Consider the following 15,614-nt stretch of genomic DNA (forward strand, 5'->3'; position numbering starts at 1 on the left):
AACTTGGCATGGAGAGCTGGTGCTGTTATGGATCTAAAGGATCATTTCAACCAGATCTTTCCATGCATCTATGCCTAGGTCTGTATATATGGGCCTTTCCATATATCTCTGAGCTAGGAGTTCACTGATAGTGGTGTGGGCTACTGCTCCACATTTTCACTCATGTTGGCCCAATGGAAGGGATTGGAAATTGGTGATTTCTAAGGTCCCTTCCAACCCTAACCATTCCATGCTTCCATGTTAATGCTTTGGAGGATCCTCCTGAACATCCAAAGATAGACATAAAGCTAAAAAGGAAACTGCAGTTGCCCTGAACAGTTTCTGCCTCATTGCCCAAGGGAAATCAGTTGCAGTGAAGCAGTCTCTATTTTTAATAATGTAGAAGAGGATGGTGAGGAGACAGCTCACACAACCAGAGAGAGCTGGGAATGCAGCAGAGCACTTGGGGCAAATCCAGAGGTGGTTTCCCTTACCAAGGCAGGCATTAGGCCATATGAGAACCAAAGATCCTTTAAATGGCTTTGGACACCACTGCAGGAGGAATATTGGGTTTGTTTGGTGGCATCTTAATTAAGGAGGCAGTGGGGAAATTTAGAGATGCTGCAGTTGGGAATGGTAAAATTTGGGGGGCAAAGTAGAAGAGGGAGGGAAAGGCTACATTTAGCTGGGCAATCTGGTGTCTGCTGCTTTTCTGGTCTTTAAGTTTGAGGGATGTAAGTGCAGGAAGAGGAAGGGAATGGAGCTTGTGCAGGCTGAGGTAATGGGCAAGGCAGGCACAGTGGGATTGGCAGCTCTTGGGGCAGCTCTTCCCACATAAATCCTGGCCAGAAGCATCCCAGCCAAGGGGAGAGGCAGAAATCATCTGAGCCAGGCCCCATAAATCCAGTCCTGGGCACCAGGGGCGTACATCTCTAATGAACATTCCTTCCTGAGCAGCAGTGGGATGAGCTAATTGTCGTGGGTGCCCTCTGCTCCCCTGGCTCAGGGTCACATTGTTGGGATGGAAGTGTCATTCCAGGTAATTGGAGCTGGATATGTAGATCAAAGGAAGAAACCAGCCATGCCATTTATTAGCTGCAGGAGTGAAGTAATTGAATTTGCCAATTTAAAGCCACCCTTCCTTGCCTTTAGAAAATACTGACCCTGCAGATTTTTGATGCTGAACTGCTCATTTAAATTTTGGAGGTGTTGTTCTCCTCTGGGGCTTTGATACATTACTCATGGAAATGTGTGTTTAGAGATGGAAAAGGAGGGAAATGGCCCTTGTGAGGGACAAGTGAGTGTTTTACTCTGTTCTGCACAAATGGGATGTGCTATTATCTATTTCCATAAAAAGGGGAGAAAAAACCCCAACCTGTGACAGTTTTTCACAAGGAATAACAGATTTCCCAATCTTTAAATCAACATCATTATATCCTGGTAGAGAAAATGAGGTAAGAAATAGGCGTTGACTGCTCTTTTTCTACAACCTTGTAACTGCATGAGAGTTTTGTCTATTCCTCCTCTTCCTCATAGAGGAAACACCATTTCCCTGGTGCCAGATTTTGGGGCTAATAAGAGGAAATTGCTTCCAGGCTTTCACGCAGTGCTTGCAATTAAAGTGAATAAAATTGTACATGTTCTTGAAATATTAAGGGGGTAGTTGGAAGCTTGTTGCTGTTCAAGAAAATGGGGACTTAATCACTGGAGATACTGGAGGGATACAGAGGAGGCTTAATCCCCTAAATTTAATGTATCATTGGGGAGATTATGAAGGTGGTGCTGGGGACTGGCTGTCCCCAGGTCAATTAACACTGAGTTAATGAGGGTGAAGGAGGGAGGAGAGAGGAGCTGTGGGAGGCCCAGCAGGGATGTGGCTGAAGGGGGGATGACCCAGCACGTGGCTGTGGTCACAGGAGAGGCTGCTCCTGCACGTGGTGTCTGGAATTCCAGGCTCGAGGGGTTGGCAGGGGGAAGTTGGAGGTGCAGGATGATAAGAGCAGCACCACGTGTGCTGGGGATATCAAACAGGTCCTGACAGGCTGTCCCTGCCGTCAGCCCCAGTGCCCTCACTCATCTATTTTGGGCACAGAGTGTTTGGGAAAAGGCTCTCATTAGCCTGTCTGCTGAATCCTTCCCTGATAAAGTGCTAGTCATTATTATAGCAAGGAGAAAACACAGTGTGAAAGTTTTGAACTGGAGCTGTAACAAATATCCAAAATCTAGTTCACTTAATTCCATATTCATTTCCTTTTGTCTGAGTGATTCCTCTTTGTCTACCCTCTGCCACCCCCGTCTGGGAAGTGCCTTCCCACAGAAGAGTGGATGCAAAACCTCATTATACCCTGAGCATCCACTGGAAACATTAAAAGTTGATTGCAGAGATGAAATTAAAGAGAGCTGAACCTCACCAGTGATCTACATTAGATGTGGGAAATGAAAAAAGCAGCTAAGTTTAACTGATCACTTAAGATGACAGCCTTAGCATTAGTTATAACCTTGAGGATTCCCTAGAAATCCCAGCAAACACCACAAATCCTGTAGGAGGTGTGTATTTGAAAGTAGCAGAGCATGATAAATCCTCATATATTAACTTAATTTGGGAAAAAATTGTGGCGCTGCGTTGTAGCTTCAAACAGTGATGGGTTCCAGAGCCCAAAATGGAAATGTGCTGAAATCCTGTGGTGGGATGCAGGGAAAAGAGCGTGGCTGGCTGGGAAGTGATGCCTTTGCAGTTCTGACTAAATAGACCGTGACAGCAGAGACTAAATGCAATGAAAAATGAGGTACAGCCACGTCTCAGCTCGTGAGCTGCAGCCCACAGCTCATCTCAGTGCCATGACTGGGCTCAGACAGGGTGGGCATGATTGGTTTAAATTTGTACAGGGAGGCAGGAGCTGAGAAGTGCCCAGATCCCAGCTCTGCTCCTCACCCATGGGAAGCACAGAGTGCAGTGCCTGGGGAACATCCTCTGGCCTAACTGGTGTTGGACTGCGTGGAACAGGCTGGAGCTCTTGCTGCAGCTCCATTTTCTGTTAACTGTCATTAGAAATAACAGGTGCCATCTTGCTTTCTGGATTTTTCCACCTGTAAATAGAATAAATGTTCCAGAAATATCTCCTCCTTGCAACTCCTTGTCAAGACCTTTGGTGAAAGGAGTAGCGTGAAGCTCATAGCTAGAGGTTCCTACAAGCTGCATTTCAACACTAAAATTGAAAGAATTGAGCAAAATTTCTTTTGGATAAAGTAATTCAGAACCTGTGCTGTTTTTTAATTGGACTTTTGTATCTTTGTTAACTGGTTTTTGTGTTTTGTTGGGTTTTTCATGTAGCTCCCCAGAGGAATTTTGAAATTGCCTTTAAGATGTTTGATCTGAACGGCGACGGCGAGGTGGACATGGAGGAGTTTGAGCAGGCAAGTTGAGCAAGGAGTGCTGTGGCGCCTGAGCCATAGCACAGCATCCCTCTGTGGTGTTACTGCCTTCATTTTTGTGCTCAGTGCTGGTTTGCACCTTTCCCTTCTGTGCTCTGCTGTGCTGCTTCCGTGCTGCTGTTTGTTTCTTTAAACTGCATGTGTCAAGAGAAAATTTTTCATTCAACCAGGACAGCCAGCAGGACAAACTCAGGTTTCCTGTGACTTTGCCACCAACATTCAAGGCCAGGCTGTGTGAGCTTTGGAGCAACCTGGTCTGGTGGAAGGTGTCCCTGCCTGTGGCAGGGGATGGAACTGGATGAGCTTTAAGGTCCCTTCCAACCCAAACCATTCTATGATTCTGTAACATTTTCTTTACAAAAAGTCACCTTCAAGGTAGAAAAATAACTTTTTTTCACTCTACTGATAAAGTGGGATTTTGATCCTACTGCCTTCACAGCTTCTACTGCATTCCCTAATTTTGTCTTCAGAGAATAGCCAAGGTGAGTCTGCTTCAGAGGAGGGTTTATCCACTTATTCCAGTGTAATCCTAAAAAGTGTTATTGAGAGCATATTTTCATTAGTCCTCTACTTCTTACAAGGCTTCATCAACAGGGACTTGGCTGCAGGTGTTTTAATGAGTTTAGCCTTCATGTCTGGTACTGGTGAGCTCTTCCTATAAGCTGTGATTTATGGTCATGTCTGAGTGAGAATAGATTGAAGGCTTGAGCTGGCAGTGGGGAAAAGATTTACCCTCCCCAGGCAGAAGAGTGTGATTTTCCTTGCCTATTTCTAGCCTTAAGAAATTGGGAACTTATAGACACCCTGAAATCACATCCTGAATCACCAGTGTGTGCTATTGATAAAAGGAAATTTGAATGCATTTACAAAGTGCTACCCAAGAACAAAGCAGCCCTGGAGAATCCAGGGACAGATTCTTACTCATGAGTTGGCTCCATGAGTAATTAACTGCAGAAGAGTCTCCACAAGGTCGTGCTTGGGGCACTTGCTATAAATGGGAAGAACTAGTGGCAAAGGAGGTTTGTTGAATTACATCCCTCTCTAATCTTCTGCTGTCATCCTCCCTAAATTATTACCTGTGTGTATGGTGTCATCATAACGAGCTTGCTCCAGAGCCATGGAATAGATCTGGGGAAGTGCAGGGGTTTAGATGCACACTTTGGACTCTGAGGAGAGTGGAGTGTGTTGATCTGCAGTCTGACATCACTTCACTTGACAGCTTTTAATGTAAACCTGGGGTTTTGGTCACATTCCTTCCTCTTGGGGTTCTGTGGCTGAGATCATCCCCAGGTATTAAAGAGTCTTTTTCCCAGCCCTGTGACCAAAGAAGTTGAGATTGCTCAGTTCTGCCTTTCAAGGTTGTTTATTTTCTCTTATCTGTTCCATTCTCTCTCTGACCTGCTGAGGTCTGTCCAGCAGGTTGGGTTGTGGCACAGTCACTGCCCTTGGGGTGCTGTTGGCTTTTTATACTACGAACTACCTGCACTTTATTTACAATAATTCTCCAATACCTATCACTTACGTTAGACAGTCTGTCTCTACCCTTAACCAATCAAACAGTGTCACCATCCCAGCAGAAGATGGAGGATAAGAAGAAGAAGGACAGGACATGCCCATAGTCCTCCATCTTGCCTCTTGAACCCCCATTCTAAATCCCCAAAATTCTGCTTTTTCATCCTGTGACAAATTAACTATTATTTTACTCAAACCCTTGTGGCTTGTAACTCTTCACACAAAGTTGGTAATTGTTTCCAGGGGCTAAAATCAAAGGCACAGGTGTTTGTGACTCTGTGCCAAGGTTTCTGAGTCCCCTGCCAAGGCCTCAAATCACCCAGGGCAGCCAGAGGGATGTCCTGGGTCCCAGCACCTTCCTTTCCCCAAGTAAAAACCACTGTTGTTCTTTCTATCTGCATAGTGCATGGAGACAGCACTCCACTGCAGCTATGTGATCATATTGAACAGCCCAAAAGGTGATTTATGGTAGTTGCAGTGTTCTAGAATGAAATCAATTATGGAGATAGATGAATTTAAGAAAAGCAGAGAACAATTAACCTCCTACTAAAAATGCAGTGGTGCCAAGGTGTTAACTCAGGTGTCACGTTTGGCTTTTTTATTAGAGCCACCTAAAATGAAAAAGGAACATTTCTACAAGATGAATGTTTCCTAATTGCTGTGAAGATGAGGGTACAAAATTGAATTCAATTATTTCAAATCATCCAGTAGACCAGGGGAAGTTATGCATGCATTAAGTCACATAAATATCCTTAGGAAGGGAAAGGTATTTTTGTTAAGCTGGTTATGTGTGTCACTGCTTGTATAGAAAGGAATAAAGTTCCTGGTTAGCATCAGAATATTTGGGTGAAGGCTGAGAGTAAGAGGATGAAGGAGCTGTTTTGGAAAGTGAGAAGATATCTGTGAAGGTACTGATTTGCTGCAAGAACAAACACAGCTCCAGTGGGAGGCACATTTATCTCATTATGCAAACATCTAACATTACAAACAATTGTTTATATGATAAATCCTGTTTTTCACTCCTTATGGAAATACCTCAGGAAGAGCATGAAGGATGGCAGGGTTTGCAGCTCTGTGCTGTTAATCTCACCTGGCAGGAGCTGCTGGAACTGACCCTCTCAGGGGATTGTGCAGCATTTTAAAAGAGCAACATCATTTTGGGGAGAATGGATGGAAGAAGAGGGGGAAGAAAAGGACACCAAGGAAGCATCACTCCATCCCTGCTGGCTGTGAGCACGTGGGAATGAACTTCCTACTCCTCCCTCACACCTTCTCTTTGGAGGCAGCCAACAGCAGGTTCCTCTTCTCACTGATCTTTGAAAACCTCATCAGGAAAGAAAATTACTTCAGTAATTGAGCTCATATGTGACTTAGCTGAAGGCTTTAACTGCCTAATAAAAAACCATTTCATTTCTTCTTGCCTTGATGAAGAATTTCAGGGTTTTTATCCAGTTGAGGCATGTGCTTAGTGCTTAGTCTTGAATAATGTGGTGCCTGCATCAGTATTGCCTTCAATTCTTCATCCTTTGGCATATAAATTGTGAGTTTACTCCTCTGTTTTTAAAGAAAAGCTGGCTGAAAAGTAGAAAACGTGCATGCAGTGTTACTGGTGATTTCTCTTTGAGTCTTTAACTATTTTAATCTGTTTTTTTCCCCTCATCTGGTACAAAAGATGAAACATGACAAACACTTAGGCTGAAATAGGAACAAAAAAGAGTGGAGCATCTCAGAGCTCCCTGTCCTTGCAGGATTGATGAGCTGGGGTGAGGGCAGCTCCTTGCAGTGGTGCCTGGATCATTGAAAGGATTACCCAAAACAGGGACTGCTTCAATCATTGTGGCTCCAGTGCCCACAGGTGGATTTTCAACCTGTCCAACACTTGTTACAGATGGGAGAGGAAAAGAGAGCCCTAGGATTCCACATAAATAACAGGCAGGAAAAGCTGCTCTGTGGAGCAGTCTGCAGTGTGGTAAACACTGATGTAGAAACAGGGGCACTTTTCCAAGCTGGCCTTAAATTGCCTTGCTTCAGACAGTTTATAAATATTTGTCTCCAAACTGTGCTGCATGCAGAGCTCACAGTTAACAGTGAAGCACAAAGCAAACTGAGGAGTTGCAGTGCAAAAATCAGAGAATTCCTGAATAGTTTGGGTTGGAAAGGACCTTAAAGATCATCTCAATCCAACCCCTGCCATGAGCAGGGACACCTTCCTCTGTCCCAGGTTGTTTCATGTTCTGTCCAGCTTGTCCTTGAACACTTCCAGGAATGGGGCAGCCACAGCTTCTCTGGGCAACCTGTGCCATGGCCTCACCACCCACACAGAGAAGAATTTCCTCTCAAAATGTAGTCTAAAGCTCCTCTCTTTCAGTATAAAGCCATTACCCTTGTAAATAGTCTCTCTCCATATTTCTTGCAGGCTCCCTTTAGGCACTGAAAGGCCATAATTAGGTCACCCCACATCCTTCCTCACATCAGAGTGACCAAAAAGCCTCAAAACCTCTTTGCTGTACTTTCTCCCTCTTTATTTTCTCCTCTAGTTGATTTTCCTTGTGGGAGAACAGGCAGCAGTCTCTGGCTGGGGGAGGCAGGGTTTCCAGCAAGGTGAACCCAGCAGCAATAGTGTGGTGTTTTCCTCTAGAGCATCCCCTTTGGGGCTGTTCCAGCACTCACTCTCATTAGGAAAAGTTGAACACAGTGAATACCACAATAATGAGGTTCTGGCATCCTTGTGACAGCTGGAGCTCTTGGCAGCTGCTTTTCTTCCTCCCTTCCAGCTTTTGTCAGCAGGGGGAAGAGGCTGATGGCAAAGCAGGGGTGATTGCTGGAGCTTTGGGAAGCCTGGGCTGTCAGGTGGCTTTTTTTCCCTTCTGTTTCAAACTTGTTGTCCTTAATATGAATCCTTTTGCTGCCTTGTTGGAAAAGGTAAGTTACACACAGAGAATAAGCCTGGCTTCTCATGCCCCAGCAATAATCACTCAGATGGACTTGGTAGCTTAGTGAGATACCTGAGGATGGAGAGAGGACATGGCTGCATTTGGCTTGGCTGCCCCCTTAAATATGCCCAGAACCCTTAAAATAACACACTCTTGGATTTTCAGGCTGTCACATCCTTCAAGGTCAACCTTTTGGCATCTTTTATGGGGTAGGGAAGTTCTTTTGAAGAGCCTTTTGTGCTGGGTGGGACAGCCCCAGGGATGGAGGAACTTCCAACTGTGGCAGAGAGCAGCAGGCAGCAAGGAGAGGGTGCCCTTGGGTTGAAAACCCCAGGATTTGTGCATGAGTGGGAAGAAATGTGTTGTGAGCTCACAAGGATGAGCAGTAAAGGAGTGGAAGCTCTAAAACATTTGAAGAGTTTTTTCTTCCCTACAATCCCTGGATGTGGGGAAAATCTTTTATTTAAGAAAAGATTGATGTGGCACTGGGTGCCAGGGTTTAGTTGAGGTGTTGGGGCTGGGTTGGACTCAATGATCTTGGAAGTCTTTTCCAACCTGGTAATTCTGTGAATTCTGTGATTGCTGCAGCTTCCCCACCTCCTGGGATTTTGCTGGGAAGAAGCTGCTCTGCTGACCAGGGGTGGGATGAGCTCTAGAATGATTATCTGCAAACTGGTTGAATTGTTTCCTAAAACTCATTTTAAGCACTTGATTCTCTTCTTTCTTTAAAATGGACTGAAAAAGCCAAAGCCTAGGTTGGCCAGAGAGTTTGTGGACTCCTCATCCTTAGAGGTGTTCAAGGCCAGGCTGGACAGGGCTTGGAGCAAGCTGGTCTAGTGGGAAGTGTCCCTGCCCATGGAAGGGTTTTGGAACTAGATGGTCTTCAGGGTCACTTCCAGCCTGAATCATTCTGTGACTCTCTTAAGCTCAGCCAAATTTTTTAATTGTTGTGTCTCCTGAGAATTGTTTTAGGAGGAAAAGAAAGAAGGATTGTGGAAACCCGGGGCACCAGGAGTATTTCTCCTTTGTGGTACCCTGGCCCCCAGGGGAGCACTGACTTTGTCCCTTATTCTTGGAGAAGGTTTCCCAGACTTCAAGATAGACTGGAACCCACAGAAGTGTGCAATACATTATAGAGAGCAGTGCAGCTGTATCACTTGGTGAGAAATTGAGGGTTTGGGATTTTTAGTGTGCTGTGGATGGAAGCAAGGTGGAGAGCACAGGGGGTCACCCTGGGTTTCTTCTTCCTGCTGCTTCTTCCTCCTTCTCCATGGGTATGGGTGGCATTTTGTAATTGGGTGGAAAAGTCCCCATTGCAGCTCTTTGGGATCAGTTACTGGGTTAAAAGGGAAAATAATCCTGGTGTGAGTTCTTAATTGGATACCTTAGTCTTAAAAGCCCTTGGAACAAGAGATTGTTGGCCATTTTGTGCCTTCTAATGAAAAGCTGCTGAACTCACAGTAGTGAGACTGTTTTACTGATAAGAAATAATAAACACCTTAGTCTGAACATGAGCTACTGTCTCAAGTGCCTTCAATCCAGACCCAGATGAGAGGAATGGAAGATTTGTCTTTCCAGACAAGCTGTGGGTCTGCTGGTAGATAAAACCAGCGCTGGGAGATAAACAATGGGAAGGATTCCACTGATTGATGAATGGAAAAAGATATTTGCTTTTACAAATAAACTTTAGGTTTGGAAATTAGACATTGAAAGATGAAAGAAACAATGGGGAAGAAAAACCTCTAAATTCCATAAGAATTAAAACTTAAAAGGGAGGGTTATACATTAGAGGGAAATCTTTGGTGACCCCAAGATGCATTAGAAAGTCTCTTTTCCCAGCCTAGCAGTTGAAGAAGGAGTCAGAACTCTTCAGTTCTCATTCTCAAGGTTGTTTATTATGCCTTATCTATAAAATTCTTTCTCTGGCCTGCTGAGGTCCACTCAGCAAGACAGACAGAGGCACTGACACTCTTGGGGTGATGTTGCCTTTTTATACTAAAAACTATGTGTACATTATTTACCATAACTTCCCAATACCCATCACCTATGTTAGACTGTGAGCTTCTACTCTAAACCAATCTAACAGTGCCAACATCACCACAGAAGATGGAGGCCAAGAAGAAGAAGGAGAAAGGCTGGACATGCCCAGATTCCTCCATCTTGCCTCCTGAACCCCCATTCTAAAAATCAAAAAAAATCTATTTTTCACCCTGTGACAAACTAATCATTATTCTACTTAGACTTTTGTGGCTTGCAGATCCTCTTATAAGGTTGGTAATTTTTTCCATGGGTCATAATCAAAGCCACAGATGTTCTGGGCTCTGTGTCGGGGTCCCTGAGCCCCCTGGCAGGGGTCCTGGCAATCCAGGACAGCCAGAGAGATGCCCTGAATTCCAACATGGTATCAGGCATTTTGGGAAGTCTGTACCTTCCAAGTACCTCAACCAATGGAAAAAGAGAGAAGGGAAATGGGGCTGGGAAATTGGGATAAAAAGGAGGCTGCATCCCCCAAAAATTGGAGAGATCCCAGGGAAATGCCCCATGACCTCTTCCTTTATTTGAATAAAGTCAAAGGACTCCTCTGTCTCCTTTTTGGACATAAACTGTTGCAGACATCTCTTATGAAAAATCCTTTCCTTAGGATTTTTCCTCCTGAGAAGCTGAGAGGCCTCAGGAACAAAATGTAAACATTGATTATCTGCTGCTGTGGAATGCAACAGGTGCATCTGGGATTGACCCATGTTGGTTGTTTGTAATTAATGGCCAATCACAGTCAGCTGGCTCGGACAGACAGTCTGAGACACAAGCCTTTGTTATCATTCTTTCTTACTCTATTCTTAGCTAGTCTTCTGATCAAATCCTTGCTTCTATTCTTTTAGTATAGTTTTAATGTAATATATATCATAAAATAATAAATCAAGCCTTCTGAAACATGGAATCAGATCCTGATCTCTTCTCTCATCCAAGAACCCCTGTGAACACGGTCACAATAAACCTCTGATGTTGGTGGATTCATTTTCTAGCACAGAGAAACAGCAGCTGGTACCCCCCAGAGGATGCCACAGGGTCTTGGCTGGCTCTGACTGTGCCGTCCTTGCTGTGTGTGCAGGTGCAGAGCATCATCCGCTCGCAGACCAGCATGGGCATGCGGCACCGGGACCGCTCCACCACCGGCAACACCCTCAAGACCGGCTTCAACTCCGCCCTCACCACCTACTTCTTCGGGGCTGACCTCAAGGGCAAGCTCACCATCTCCCACTTCCTGGACTTCCAGCGCAAGCTGCAGCACGACATTCTCAAACTTGAGGTTTGGAATGGTTTGTTTTTGTCCAGGGGAGGGCAGTGCAGCATGGGTTGTGCTTAGGGTGGGTGTGAAAAACTCCAATCGCTTGTTTTCTTAAAATCTTGAAAGTTTAAAAGTAATAAAATGGTTATAAAAATAGTAATATAATTAGATTGGACAATTAGAATTAGGACAATATGAGACAATAAAAACAAAGAGTTACAGACAGTCCAGGTACCTCTTTCTGGGCAATATAAGCCCAAAAAAGGACCCACGTTAACAGAGGATTAACCCTTAAAAGAACCAGCCCGTTGCATATTCATACACCTCATCCATGATGCATAAATTCCATTCAAACACAGGATTCTGTCTGGGCAGTGTCAGCTCCTGCCTCTGAATCCTGACAGTGTCTTCAAGGCTGAGCAAGGTGGGAAGAAGTTTGTTTCTCCTGATAATGGAGCAATAAATTCTTTTTCTCTGAAAGATTTGGGTGTCCTGTGGCTGCTGTCTGGTGCAAGTCCTTTCTTTAAGTATCTTACATAGTATAGTAAGATATACTATATCTATTTTAACATTGTGTTATAACTTAAAACTAGATTTAACACACTACTAAAAAGATTAATATAGCATAACTTTCTAATACAACACATATTCATTTTAATATTTGTGAAAAGCCAATCATAAAATACACATTTTTCACAGTGGGGCTTCTGGAGGAGGAGCAAGAGCCTGGGAAGAGTACAGGGGAAATTTCTACAGTTGTGACTTGCAGATCCAAGCTGTTTAATTCCTGATGGGCATTTCAGTGCCTGTGGCACTGCCCAGGGAATATCTCCAGCATTTGTTGGTGGCTGCTCTTGGTACATCCTGGGTGTGTGTTCCTCTAAAAGCCTGGCTGTTGCCTTGGCTCTGCTGATGGGGATGATTTAAGGGAAAAACAGCAGAGGTTGTGAGTGGCCTGTTGCTGCCTTGCTGACGAAGGTTGGTCTGAGTCTTAATCAGTGAGCTGGGCCCTAAAGGACCAGGATTTATAACATTCCCAAAACTCTTCATTGTCACCATCATATTTGCTGAAAAATCTCTTTGCCCAGGACTGCTTCTCCTGGGAAGCTGAGAAGCCTCAGAGAAAAATGAGAGCAATAATTATCTGATTTGCTTCTCCTGTGTTTTGCTGCTTTGGACATTATTTACCAACAGGTCATTGTTTGATTGGTTTTATGTGAATTGTTTTAACTTAATGACCAATCACAGCCAGCTGTGATGGACTCTGGGCAAGAGTCACGAGATTTGTTATTATCTTTTAGCCTTCTCTCTGTATCCTTTATTCCTTAGTGTAGTTTAGTATAGTATTCTTTTATATAATATAGTAACATGAAATAATAAATTAGCCTTCTGAGAACATGAAGTCAGATTCATCATTCCTCCTCTGTCTGAGGAACCCCAAAAATATCACATTTCATCTCTGCTTTTGTCCCTATCTTTTCTGTTTGCTTCATTTTTCTGAATGTTTCTGCTGGGAAAGTGTTTAAGACTTGTTTGGATCCTTCTCAATAGGTGGTCTCTGTTATGTGACCTCTGTTCACTCCTGGATGTTTTATGAGAAATGTTGTCCATCTCTTCTGAATTTAATCTCCTTTTTAATTTGCATTACCCTGAGTTTCAACAACAGCTCCCAGCCTCCTGCTCCTAGTCACAAAACCTGAATTTAAGCATCACCCTTCAAAATTTGGTTCTTTTGTATAAAATCAGCAGAAGGACAGCAACAGGGGACTTGTTGGTCTGTCTCAGCTCCCAGGTAGAGCTGACTCAGTTGGAAATGGTGCCCATCACTGCATCAGGCTGCAGGGTTCAACCTGGCTTGAGCAAAGCCAGGCTTTTATTTGCATTGGAAATCAGGATTTGTGCATAAGATGTCCCCCAGCCTGTCAGAATAACAGAATTCAGAGCTCTGTCTCTTCAGTCTGGTGTATTATTGCTCACATGCTCAGGTTGTGTGATCAGCATTTTCTCAAATTCTTATCAAGTCAGTCATTGCAATTTAAAACTGAATTTATTCCCTTTTTCATTTGGAATTTACAAATTCAAGTAAGGAACTGACCCAAGGACTGATTATTTTATTTTTGTGGAGGCAATTGCCTGGTTCACTGCCTTCATTTCGTGGCCATTAAAGCAGGTGCTGTGGCCCTGCCTTTGCAGGGGGAATTGGCTGTTCAAGACAATGTTCTTTGTGAACTGGGTCAGCTCCTCAGTGCCTCTGCAAATTGAAAGGAATAAAATACTCTTTAAGGTGAAGAAACATCAGGTGTAACTTGAATGTAAAGGCAAGAGAAGCAGAGATTTTTCTGTGCCCTGTTTTCCCCTGCCCTGTTCACTCCAGGGTGGGCACTGAGGTGTTCCTGACCCTGTGCTCCCTCCACAGCTCCCCACCCCCCTCATTGAGAGGCAATGGGGATTTTTCAGTTTCATGATACTTGTTCTTCTATTTCTGCTGTGACAATTTAGTTCTTGAGGATTTCAGTCAATTGTGCATCTCCTGGCTAGTTGCTTTTCTAACAGATTATTTATAAGGAGGGACAATAAAAGACATTTATGTCTGGGTAAGTTATCAGATATCATGAAGGCATCATTACTGACTCCCTGCCAGCACCACACTGATACTCATTTCCACTGAAACATGGATGGTTCTGCTCTGCCAAACTGAACTTTTCCTTGAGTTCATGCTACTAAAGCCCTGATTTTCCTGTTCCTAACTCTCATTGATTTAGGCAAAACTGGCCTATTTCTGCCCTCAGCATTATGCAATGGGGCTTCTCTCCTTTTCAGCTTTTATCTCTTTTGACCTGATCTCCCACCTTTCCTCCTTGCTTCACATTTGATGTGTTTGTTCACACTTAAGGAGCTTTTCCCAGAGTGTCTGGTGGGTTTGTGTTGTTCCTTTGCCAGGGAGTGCCCTGATGCCCTCAGCTGCTGGAAAAGCACAGCAATTCAGAGATGAGATTCTCCTGAGAAGAGAGGGGTTTACCCTGACCCATGTAAATCAGGGAAATGTGAGAAGTGGTGCTGTGCTGAACTCTTGTTCCCTCATCTGCTCATCCTCTGCTGGCTCAGTAAAACTGGAGCATGGCCTGAAGCTGGGCTGTTGGTTTGAAACCCAGTTTTTGTTCATGTTCAGAGCTCTGGGGAGGCCCTTGGGGAAATGCAGGTCTGAAGAATCTCCTGGGGCTGCTGCAGCCCCTGAGTGACCCAGAGCCTCTGTTCCCCAACTGGGATGCTGGCTTTGTCTCATCTGAAAGAAAGCTGCTTTAAGAAAGAACTTTCTTAAAAAGCTTTTTCCCTTCAGCTCAGGATTCAGGCATTTCTGCAGTTCATCCCCTTGAGCTGTTTTCTGCTGACTGAAGGTGGAACAATAGTTTCTGACCATCTGAACCCACTTTATCTTCCTCCTACTGATTTCGGTTCATTTTTTTAAAATCAAAATATCCATGCATATTTTTTGCTAGAATTCAGCAGAAGCCCTCACAGAGGAATTAACTCAGACAAAGCCCTGAACATTTCAATGTTCCTTATGGCTGAAGTGTTGATAGCAGGTTTAAATAACCATGGCCTGCTGTTTTCTTCTTCTCTTCTGCTTTTATTTCTTTTTTTATGCAAGTATATTTTCCATCATTTTATGAAGACTCAGCAGTCAACTCAGTTGCAGGAAGGGAAGGATGAGGAAAGTAACCACAGCCAGAGGTAGAGGAGAAACTTTTAATGCCTTATTTCAACATTTTGGGGTTTGGCTGCTTGGAGAAAGCTGTGGTCAGTTTTTGGGTTATGGGGTGGCCCAGCTTAGCTAAAGCTGAGCCACAGGACCCAGCCCAGCAAATGGAGCTCCTGGCAAGGTCCTACAGCCAGAACTCCTTTTTTCTGGTGGCTTGCTTTGACAAACAGTGACAAGTTTGTCTGGATGGGCTCTGCAGCTCTCACATGTCCCCTTGGGACGGGTGGTGTTGGGCTCTTTTTTTGGGTTTTGAGTGGAAGATCTCTGTGAGTCTGGAAGATGAATAGGACTTGACATCATTGTTTATGCTGTTCCTGCTTGTTAGTGCCTGTCCCAGATATTCCTGTGTCCTTGGAGGACCAAAAGGAGTCCCAGCCAGCATTTAGGGCTCTCCCAGCCTAAATTTTTTTAGGATTCTGGAAGAGCACCCAGAAAAGATGTGTGAGCCCTTTGTTCTCCTTTTCTTTGTCACTCCTGCAAGGCACCCCAAAACCTACTGATAGCACTGATTTAATCCCTATATTTTTCATCTTACCCCAGGGTTAAGGATGCCCCAATGTCCCTCCCAAGAAAAAGGTCTTCAAAACAAAGTAAAATGGAATTCTGTAAGAATATGGCAAAGGTACAAGATATCACTGCTGTCATCTGGAAAATTCCTTATTTTCTGTGTCTGTTCTGTGACAGGTGATGTGGGAGTAACCTCTTTATCGTG

General features: G+C 44.2%; 1 protein-coding gene across 2 annotated transcripts in view; it reads left to right on the top strand.

Annotated features, from left to right (window-relative positions):
- The window catches only part of MICU1 (mitochondrial calcium uptake 1), a 93,941-nt gene that overhangs the window by 52,630 nt on the left and 25,697 nt on the right, over positions 1-15,614 (top strand). For both annotated transcript variants that reach the window (XM_064717141.1, XM_064717142.1), the window contains 2 exons: positions 3,311-3,393; positions 10,966-11,163. In XM_064717141.1, coding sequence (XP_064573211.1) covers positions 3,311-3,393; positions 10,966-11,163 — 281 coding nt within the window. The remainder of the gene's footprint in view (positions 1-3,310; positions 3,394-10,965; positions 11,164-15,614) is intronic.

This window comes from Zonotrichia leucophrys, chromosome 6 (assembly GCF_028769735.1).
Source record: "Zonotrichia leucophrys gambelii isolate GWCS_2022_RI chromosome 6, RI_Zleu_2.0, whole genome shotgun sequence".
Taxonomy (NCBI): Eukaryota; Metazoa; Chordata; class Aves; order Passeriformes; family Passerellidae; genus Zonotrichia; species Zonotrichia leucophrys.